This window comes from Fusarium graminearum, chromosome 3 (genome assembly GCF_000240135.3).
Source record: "Fusarium graminearum PH-1 chromosome 3, whole genome shotgun sequence".
NCBI lineage: Eukaryota > Fungi > Ascomycota > Sordariomycetes > Hypocreales > Nectriaceae > Fusarium > Fusarium graminearum.
The window spans coordinates 2,903,098-2,913,013 of NC_026476.1; the positions used below are offsets into that span (position 1 = coordinate 2,903,098).

The following is a 9,916-nucleotide window of genomic DNA, read 5'->3' on the forward strand; positions in this document are numbered from 1 at the left end:
TAAACACACTGTTGATCAACAAGACACCTTATTTCGGGACTGTGCAGAAGCTTGAGGTGCTAGTCATAACGGTAATATATAATTAAGCAAATGCTTCTTTACCAAAACACCTCCAACTCCAATGCGAGATAGGAATTAATGAGGAGTCACAACCCCAATCTCCCAACCAACAGGTTGCCTCCGTTGGCTCTCCGTATCCGTGTAAGAACTCCAGTCTACGCAAGAAACACAGATCCACTAAGCAGTCCACTGCTCGCCATCACGATCCGTACATCAAGTCATTAAACGTGTCCAATGCACTCGTACAAAGTGGCCTCTTCAAACCAGCCCCAGGCATGGTTCGTCGTGGTCCCCATCCCCATATCCTTCTGAGTCTCATACATTGATGGGCGCACTTTCCACAGCCATCAATGAGTCCGGAATAGAAAACAGACCAACCGATCCATATCGATTGTTGTCCTTGAACTCCATATACCAGCGGTATATAGTAAAGGCCATTTATTCCTTCATGTATCGCCCTGCGGTTATTTCACGTCGCGTGGTCTTCGGTTGCCGTGTCACCGGGGTTGATTTGAGAACGCCCAATAGCGCAGGTGACCGACGTTTGCCATCGTGAATGGGCAGCTTGCAAAACACTGATCGTGCCTAGCGCGTACTTCGTAGGTTTATTCACTCAGTACTCCCAGCTCCCGCCTGCTTGGCTACCACTTCCCGGGCATAAAACTCGACCAACATGGTTGCGTACGCTTCCAGATCTTCCACTGGAACTGCGAGACGAAAGTCGTTGAGGAGAAGAAATTGGAGTTCGAGGTGATTTAATTCAACCAGCGGCAATCCACCAACCTGCCCAATTATTAGCATCTGGTCAGCCATGAACAGGCTGTTAAGCATAAATACATACCTTGGCATATCTCGAATTGGTGTAAAAGACATCCGAGAAGAACTTGCTTGCACACGTCACGCCAGAGATGATGAGACGATGGATGTTGAAGCTATCAACAACAAAGTATGTTGCAGCAGCAATGGCAGGATGTTCGGTAGGAGTGGCAGCCCCCTTGTTGCTGCTTGGGCGACTCTGTCGAGCTGCATCAGTCATTTCCTCATCGTCATCATCCGCAAGATCTGAATCACTCTCATCCGTATCATTCATGCCTTCGCCGCGCATCGGAGTATCTTGAGGAGTCTTTGTGTTTGTTTGCTGCGACTGTGTCTGCCTTCGGATCTCTTCGTTTTTCGTAACCATATCATTGACTCGCTCTGTCATGCGATCAAAATATACCAGAAGGCTAAGGAATACTTCATAAGTGGTAGGGCAGTATTTGTGTATTCTCGACAGGTAGCTGAGGATGGTAATAGCAGGGACATTCTTGCCATGAAATGCGAGAACAGAATGGTTCAAGGACGAGATCGAGCTACCGCTCGAGTCACCAGATTGGTTCGCCTGTTGCTGGTGAGCAACATTGCGCTGCATTGCATCGTGCTGTAGATCGTTGGTGGTGGTGATCTTTGTTAATAGCGCAGCCACCATCTCGATAATGTCCCCAATAGGCATGCCACTAATTTCATACTTCATTTGCTGAAGAGGGGGGTCATTAAGAATGCCGGATCCGCCATTGCCAGATAGCAGGTCGGCACTGGCCAGGCTCTGGATGTGTGCCAGGTCACGTATATGTATAACTTTCTGCTCTGGCGGTTGCGAGGGTCCGCCAGAGAGAGGATAGGCTTGGTTAGATATTTGGAAATCGTCGGATGCGGGAGATGGCTGTTGAGCCGCAGAGGCATGTGAAACTGGGCCGGACCGCGAAGCGTGACCTAGGGGACCAGAGTCCCTCGCGTCAGATGCCATAGACGAGCTCTTTGCATCATCGGCATAGGCAGGGCCGGTAGCAGCAGCAGGCGATGAGGATGGAGGCGGGGAAGGGAAGCGTGAGGCTCCGCCAGTGGCCGACACGTGGGCGGTTTGGCCCGCTGACGCTGGAGTAGGTGTAGACTCTGAAGTCGGCGCGGTCGCTGTTGCTGTTGTCGTCGCAGGTGACCACGCAGTAGAACTATGGTTGCTGTTAAAGTCGGCAAGTTCTGCTGCTGTACGCTGGGCTCGAGGAGTGGTGGAGTGTCGTGATCGGCTACCAGATCGATAGGATGAAGAAGAATCGTGTGAGTGGTGGTGCTGAAGGGAGGGGTTGGCAATCATGTTATGAGGATATGAGGTGGTGTCTGAAATGTAGTCGCCGATCACAGCTGCCATAACATCGCTATCGGGCGAGAGGTCGGGGGGTATGCAAGTATTAATTTGGACCGAGGGGTATCGTGTGTTGTCGCTGGTCTCGCAGAGTGCAGGTAACGTAGAGCAATATCGTAAGCAGGCAAGTATACTGCGGGAGAGGACAAAAGCAAATTATTAGTCGTCAAGATCACAGATAGATAGCAATGTTGCAGGCAGTTAATATCGCTTGGCAGGGCAGATGAGGTGTACAAAAGGGTTGAGGGTAAAATGGAGGCGATGACGATGCCAGTAGCCAAGACAAGCAAGTTGAGGAAATCGAAAAGAATCAGGTCAAATGGAGGGGACAGAGTAAGGTAGAGGAGGGGAGAGGATCGGGCCGGTGGGGACGCCTGGAGCCAGAACAAGGACAAGCCCGACAGATGCTGGAGATTTTAGAGGCTGAGTGGGCAGTCACTGGAGCCAGTGAGGGGAGTCAAGGTCAGGCTGACTGACTAGCAACAGGCCTTGTCCAGTAGGTATCCAGGCGTTAACACTGGACTGGACTGGACTCCATGCGACGAGACTCGCCCCTCACCAGCCCTCGTGGGCGAGCCAGCGGATACCGTGTGGTGGTCGAGGCAGCTGGCGACCGGATGGATGGTGGGGTCAAGTCCGCGCTGCGCCGATTCATTCTCCCCGACAAAATCTCGGAAGCGACTCAGTGATGCATCTCTTGAACCTAATTGGCGCATCCTTGTACATCAAGTCAGGGTCTTGAGTCTTTTTTTCCCTCGTCTTTTTCTGGACTGTTCGAGAGTGCCCCAATGCGATCCGTGTCCTCAGTTTCGTCTCTGGAATCCATCAAGAGAAGGGAATTCCTGCTGAGTGGGGTGAGGTGCCATTCGTCGTCGATCATCCCCTGTCAAGAAGATGCGGAAAAGGCTTCATCCTCAATTATTCGTCGTCATTCGACATAGAAAACATGGTTTGCGCTCATTGAAAACCTCATGTGTCGACGTTTGAAGATGTAATCAGAGGGGCCGGTATGGATATCGAATTGCCACACCAAGGCCGCATCAAGCGTCGTTGCACAAAGCGAACTGATGCGTTTACTGTCGGCCATGGTAACTGATGTGGCGTTGTAGATTCGCATCCGTCCTGATAAGAGCACAGGCCGACGACGTCACCACCCCTGCCAACAGCATGTGCAACCCATACAGACTCGAAGTTGTTTGGATGGATGGCTTAGTCCCTGACAATCTTCATCACCAGCCGTCGTGCCGTCCGCTTCTTTGCGACAGGTCCCGTCTATCGTCTGGTTTCGCCCACGTTTCACGGGCTGAATGCGACGCTCGTGTGTTGAACGGTGACGATGTGTGCGATACACAAGGGCAAGTTGTATATTAAGGCACTCGTGAAACCAGGCACATGAAACATAGAGAAAGTGAAGCAAACAAATTGCACTTACCGAGGACCGGACAAATTCAACGTAGATTTTGATTAAGCAAGGCAAAGCGCTGGCGGCGAGAAAACAGAGTGGCGCAACAATATTAAAAGAGCTATGCTCAAGGTTCGATGTAACGGGGTGGGATGTGGTATGATTGATTCATGAAGTGAGATACTCGTCGAAGAGCCGCCGAATTTGAAGTAGGAGAGGTCAAGTTAAAGGTAACAGCTAACAGCTGATAGGTAATGATTGGCTGCCTTAGGTAATGTTGAAGCGTGATCGCAAGACCAAGAATCAATAGGTTGCGCGTATTCCGGCGAAGGCGACGGAGACGGCGAGGAGCGGCCAACGGAGCGGAGCACGCAGGCTGAAGATAAGTCGAGGGTTCCTCCGATCAGCGCTGTTGGAAAACAAACACAAGATCACCTGCTGTATGAAGGAGTGTAGAAACTGCAGTGATATGATGTGTATCCGAGCTTTGATCTTTGCCTAGGTGTAGGAAACTAGGAATGGTTCGAGGTTTGACAACACATGAGGCAGTCGACTCCAATGCGTCCGGGGAATAGCGGGCAATAGCAGCAGCGCAAAAGGTCAAAGACTCAGACAAACAAAAGAGACGCGCAAGCGAGCACCTGAAGTTTGGACGAACGCAACTGCAAATCTTGGCCCAAACGCAGCCAAGTCGAGTCGAGTCCAGGGAAGAGGTGCGACAGCGAATTGAATGACACGGCTCTGAGGGATGATTTGGCTCGGTCGACCAAAATAGCTTGGCCCAGATAATCGTGTGGTCCGTTCACTGGGGCTGGTCTGAATCTGAATCTTCCTAGCGTAGGGGTCTCTCTCCAGGTAAAGTCAGGCGAGTGGCTATCGACAATGGCTTGAGCTCTCTGAAGTGGAGTTGAGATGGAGACGAGTTGATCAACAACTCAATCATGTGTACTATTATCGTCTCAGGGTTCGTCAGGCTTGATGAGCTGCTTTATATAAAAAGAAATATCGACAGTGTGGGGATTTTCAGTATGCTCAATTGATGAAGAAGTGAAAATTAGGGATGTTACTTTTAATAGTCTCCGACGAGGAAGGTCTGGGTCACTCCTAATCCCCACTGACTTGCCAAAGTGTTAGGGAAGGATCTCATCACTCGTTTCCTTCCCATGTTGATCGGTTCGCTTAGGCAGTTATGATACATTGAGTCCTCCTGGGTCATTTGTTTAGAGCACACCTTCCCAAATAGATGTTGGTTGTTTGTAGATCAGGGGTTGGGCAACAACCAAAGGTCAATTACCTATCTCTGGTTCTTAAGTGGTAGCACTAGATGAACCAAGGCTTCTTTGGAAAAGCAAAAGCAACAGACATATTCCTGACTACTGTACAATACAATTGCTTTATGTTGACAAACTCCTACATGGCACTGCTACGGATAGTCGACAATGCATAGGTACATAGTACTGCTGGCCCCCCAGGACCAATGATTTAAAGCACGTGGGCAAATTGCTCACAGAGACGATCAACGATGGACGCTACATAGTATATTCAAATACGCAGGCTGTGATATGTTTAAACTAGAACTACATACAACGCTTCATTGGGTATTTCAAACGGCTTCTTTCGAACCTGCCACAGCCCCATGACGATTTGCATTATAATGTACCTGACTTGTATATATGCAACTCAATTTCGGTATGTTACAACCACCATGCATAGCCTCAATATAGGTTCCAGAGAGCCCATCAGTATACATATCTCTTCGGAATGGATAAGCTCTTGCAAAATAAGTGGACAACGAATAAATAACCGCCGGCTATCTGCAAGTTCACTATTTCACCCACGATCTGCACAACTCGCCACTGACGCAAGGAACCCAAATGCCATCACAGAGTGCGTGGTTTAAACCTCAAGACAACTGCTGTGCCTCTCATCCAACATACTCTAATTCATCGTACCATTCCTGCGCTGTTTCCTGGTTGCAAGATGCCGATATCGGGTATAACCTATTTGGGGTTGTAGTCTAATGCAAGGCATCTACAATATCACATGGAACTATTCCCCAACCCCGGAACATTTGAGAATGTCCATTTAGGCGACGAGCTTCCCTGCCTTCACATGTATGTACACGTGCTTCATAAACAAGTTTGTTTCTGGCGGTGTTGTTCAAGGCACGGATACAAAGTTGGAAACATCACGCAGCTTGCAGCGGTCAAGCAAAGACTGAGTCAATAGATAAGGCACAGTTGCCTGATCTTCTACTATTACCAGGTAGCCTATGCTCTTCGAGCACATGTCACTTGTTCTTACCAGCTCCAACACCCGTCATCACGAGATACTTAAAATGCAGGTTCGTAGGTCTCTCATTTGTTGCTAAGAGTCCACTATGCTACAAGTCTGGAGACACCAACTCAACTATCTTTCAAATCCGCCTTCTAGAAAAGCGGTGAACAGTCTGGATAGCTGCCTCAACTCATGTGCATGTCATTGTACACGACAATCAATTTAGGCGTTTCGTATTGACAATCAAATTCAAGAATCACATTCTCGGGCTCAAACTCAAGCCCGAGTTATCAAGGTGACACGAGCATCACATGCTTGGCAGGTTGATCAACTCAAACTGCGGCCCGCTCCATATCCCGTCCCCTTAGCACTGGATTTTAGTCTATGTCAGTGAGATCGCTAAAGGTGTTGTCTTTCTTGATCTCATTATCTAGTGTACAGCGCCGAGTGATGTCTAACTTTCTTGCAACTACAATTCGTTGTTTCTTGAAAGAGCCTGGCCATGCCCTCTTCAATCATCACCTCGATATCTGTCATGGGCGTCTGTGGAATTTGTTTTCCTTGTTCATGCGCCCACTGTCATGGCGAGTTTCATGGCACTGCTCATGCTGGATCATTACTCCTCTTCCTCGTTATGTCCTGTTCACCGAGGACCATTACTCATGCCGCACAGCGTAGTCGGTGTCAGGGAGATACAGGTGTCGGTCCGCTCCCTCCTTAGTGAGAACAACCATACGAATGACACCACCGGAGCTGCCATCCCACTTGATAGCCTCTCTCAAGGCTCCCTTGACGAAGTTGACAGCATCGTCCTTCTCCATGCCCTCTCGCCAGTTGGCATCACAGTAACCGTAGATATAAGTCGATCCAGAACCACCAATGGCGTACGACTGCTTGTGAAGAGAACCTCCCAGAGGAATGGAGTAAACCTGACCACCGAATCGCTCATCCCAGCCAGCAATAATCAGACCGGCACTGTAAACGGCGGTTAGTAATCATTCCAATATGGATATCGGACTAGTGATATCGGGACGTACGATAGGCGGTCCTTGTTGGCGTAGCAAATCTCTTGGAAGATTGACGCAGCGGTCTGTGTCATAGGAGGCTTTCCGTTGGTCATGGCGAAGAGTCCAAGCTGGTATTGAACAATATCAGCAACGGCCTGAGTGTCGGCGGCCGAGCCAGATCGGCAACACCAAATGGTGTCGTGTACTCTCGTCAACTTGTCTGTCACTCGGTTTGCGATGTAGGCACCGGTCGTTGTTCGTGAATCCGCACCTATAGAGCAGAGGTTGTTAGCTGCATCGCCATTGGGAACAATAATGCATACCCAGAATGACACCGTCCTTGAAAGTAACTGCCATACTAATAAACTGTTAGGCCGTGTCGTTTGCATCATCAATGAGTTACGTACATCGATGTTCCCAGGCTATAGACTCGTTAGTAAGTTGCGCAAGTCCATTTAGAATGCATTTCAATACTCACTTGACCTCTCCCTTCTTGAGGCGATCCATATCTACATGGATACCATCTGGCGACATCTGTAAGCTTCCATGTCGATAGCTATGACGAAAGAATTCCCAACGCACCCTCGTTCAACACTCCAGCGTTACCAAACTCCATTATGGCGATTTTTAGATGATTTGTTTAATGTTGTAAGAAGACAAGCGATCGATCGGTCAAGCGTCGTGAGTCGTAATGTTTCGTTGCCGTTGGTCGTTGCTTGGGGAGGGCTGAAGCTCATGAAGCTCGGGCAAGGCAGCTCTGAACGCGCAGCCGCCACGACCAGTTATCAGCACGTGATTATTCACGTGACTTTATACTCTTGAAGAGAACAATCTCATTGGCAAATATACAATGTTTATGAATGAATGTTTTGCTCATTCGATCTTTTCAGAGATACGAGCTTAACAGTAAAAAAAAAACAATACTACAACGTTATGTGAGAAACCGTAGGCAAGTCAATGAGGTTCGCTGTTATTATAATGATTCATTCTTGCTATTTTCAAAAGTGTGCATTCGTAGGTAGGCATGCAGTTCTCTCATTAAGCGGTTAGCGGTATCGCAGCACGTTGTGTATGAAGGCCGGTCCAGCCGAAGCCAGTATATACGGATTTCTTTCCCGTCCGTGATTACTCATGTATCATCGATACTTGACTTGTGGCCAAGCTTTCTAATGTTTGTGCAACTCTTGATCAGGACCCTCACCCGCGACGCCCTCGACACCCCCCTTCTTATCCTTATCGCCACAGCCACAGTCGTAGAAGTCTCCGATGTTCTCGCAATCGAACAAAGGCTTGTGTACCCTCTCGTTGACAATGTTGTGAGCAAAGCATAGCCATCCAGCGGCTGCGTTGCGACTACTTGTCTGGGGAGGGTATTGAGCAAGTAGCTTTCGGAAATGCTCGGCACACTGGCCGCAAGGGTAGAGTCGGGCAAAAAGGTGCATGAAAGTCTCGAGGGCCATGCGATCATCCTTGGTTGGCTTATCGGGGAATCGAGACATCATTGTGTGGAGGAACTTCCACGTCGCGTGGCCAAGCTCAGCCCTGGTAGAAGGTGTGTTAGTGGCACGTTGTATTGTAGGTTCGAACTCAAACAACATACTTTAACGTCGCGTTTTCGAGCTTAGGCGCAATAGACTCGCCCTGGAGGAGACCCGCAGGCATAGCGTTGAGGTCCGCCACGAACTCGGATCGAGAAGCGTCTTTCAGGGGCAATTCAACGTCATTTTGAAGTTTGGGAAGTAGGACACTGCGCGTAGGACCAGAGAAGAAATAAGACAGGGTGAAAAATACACCTAGGACCAGTATAAAGGTCAGCGTTAAGTGCTGTCGGCGGGCCATGGTTGCAGCGTTGGTATATAAAAGAGTGAGATGGAGGTCAATCCTCCGTATGTGGTTGACGGCTCATGATAGTAAATAAATTCCAGCCTTGACCTGTATCGAACGAGCTCCTAACCACCAAATCCACTAACCGATTGCAGTAGAAGACCCTGCGCGTCCTGACGCAGTGGGGGACAATTGAATTCACACGAATCATATACGAGGATACAGATAAAGTGGCATGAGGTGGGGCCGGCCGTCGCCAGATCGGATGCCGGTTGAGATGGGTGGATCCCCGAACATCCGACGTTTAAGTATCGAGTATCGTGTAAGTGAGTTCGCATATTGAGTTTGTAGATGAGAACCTTGTCAGTGCTGTCGATATATTGAACTTGGACCATAAATACTCAGGTACATGAAGCTGACTGCCTAAGCAATAGGAAGCATTCATCGACGAGATTACTAGTACGCACTGATTTAGGGTTCCTCACTCACAACCTCCGATTCCTCGTCCATTGTGAGAGTTGATGAATCAGCGAAACAACTTTCTAATACTATTTACACACGTTCAAATAAACATACAACGGCTGTCAGATTATTGGTTGGTTATTGCAAAGCCATGAGGGAAGAAGGGGTAGTGAGTTCTCATACCGCTACCCTATACAAACGACAAAAACTACGTTTGTTAAACACAACTGTTGATATCACTCTCGAAGTATCAGCTTATTTGTATTAATCAGTAATTAGACGATGTGTTTTGACGTACTATAGTTGCTCTAGTGTTCTTATTGTTATATGAACTCAGTTATCATGTTGCCAACAGGTCTGCGAGAGAGACAAAGATATGTATAGCAACACCAAGACCACCCTCAGGGTATCAGAAAAATTGACCGCTGGGAGTATAAGAGATAAAATTATTAGGGCAGTTTAGGCTACTTAGACTAAGCTTCCTAGACTACTTACTTTTAATCCTAAGACTTCTTTTTTTCACTAAGAAGGATAACTCGCCAACACACACATCCCCCAAGACTTAAGAGGCCGACTTTTCTGCTACCCACTAGATCACCTCTATCAAGACAGTTGGGCCAGTATCCAGTCGCTGAGAAGATGTACTGGGCTGCGGGAAGTGATTTGGATAGAGTTACGCCTCACTGCTACATCACGGATCCTTGA

The 9,916-nt window shown here is 48.4% G+C and overlaps 4 protein-coding genes across 4 annotated transcripts; 1 reads left to right on the plus strand and 3 right to left on the minus strand.

Moving 5' to 3' along the window:
* Positions 1–46: 46 nt before the first annotated feature.
* FGSG_05630 (uncharacterized protein) lies at positions 47–2,526 on the minus strand. The gene is made up of 2 exons (XM_011325891.1): positions 902–2,526; positions 47–843 (listed from the first exon to the last, which is right to left on the minus strand). Exons 1-2 carry the CDS (start codon positions 2,243–2,245, stop codon positions 670–672), a joined length of 1,518 nt encoding a protein of 505 aa, XP_011324193.1. The 5' UTR covers positions 2,246–2,526; the 3' UTR covers positions 47–669.
* Positions 2,527–6,294: 3,768 nt separating this feature from the next.
* FGSG_05631 (proteasome component PRE3 precursor) lies at positions 6,295–7,661 on the minus strand. Its single transcript, XM_011325892.1, has 6 exons — positions 7,508–7,661; positions 7,404–7,449; positions 7,333–7,347; positions 7,249–7,283; positions 6,956–7,196; positions 6,295–6,893 (listed from the first exon to the last, which is right to left on the minus strand). Exons 1-6 carry the CDS (start codon positions 7,539–7,541, stop codon positions 6,575–6,577), a joined length of 690 nt encoding a protein of 229 aa, XP_011324194.1. The 5' UTR covers positions 7,542–7,661; the 3' UTR covers positions 6,295–6,574.
* Positions 7,662–8,091: 430 nt separating this feature from the next.
* On the minus strand, positions 8,092–8,764 carry FGSG_05632 (uncharacterized protein; the record flags this gene model as incomplete). Its single annotated transcript, XM_011325893.1, has 2 exons — positions 8,092–8,467; positions 8,526–8,764. The coding sequence occupies 2 exons, from the start codon at positions 8,762–8,764 to the stop codon at positions 8,092–8,094; spliced, it is 615 nt and encodes a 204-aa protein (XP_011324195.1).
* A 262-nt stretch (positions 8,765–9,026) lies between these two features.
* On the plus strand, positions 9,027–9,916 carry FGSG_12771 (uncharacterized protein; the record flags this gene model as incomplete). Its single annotated transcript, XM_011325894.1, is given in 5 exon segments — positions 9,027–9,071; positions 9,155–9,208; positions 9,225–9,380; positions 9,567–9,617; positions 9,824–9,916. 5 exon segments carry the CDS (start codon positions 9,027–9,029, stop codon positions 9,914–9,916), a joined length of 399 nt encoding a protein of 132 aa, XP_011324196.1.

Coding starts and splice junctions, on each gene's coding strand:
- FGSG_05630 (XM_011325891.1), bottom strand. CDS start 2,245: ATGGCAGCTGTGATCGGCGACTACATTTCAGACACCACCTCATATCCT. Junction 844..901: donor CCAATTCGAGATATGCCAAG/GTATGTATTTAT, acceptor ATAATTGGGCAG/GTTGGTGGATTGCCGCTGGT.
- FGSG_05631 (XM_011325892.1), bottom strand. CDS start 7,541: ATGGAGTTTGGTAACGCTGGAGTGTTGAACGAGG. Junction 7,197..7,248: donor CAAGGACGGTGTCATTCTGG/GTATGCATTATT, acceptor TCTGCTCTATAG/GTGCGGATTCACGAACAACG. Junction 6,894..6,955: donor GCCAACAAGGACCGCCTATC/GTACGTCCCGAT, acceptor CGCCGTTTACAG/TGCCGGTCTGATTATTGCTG.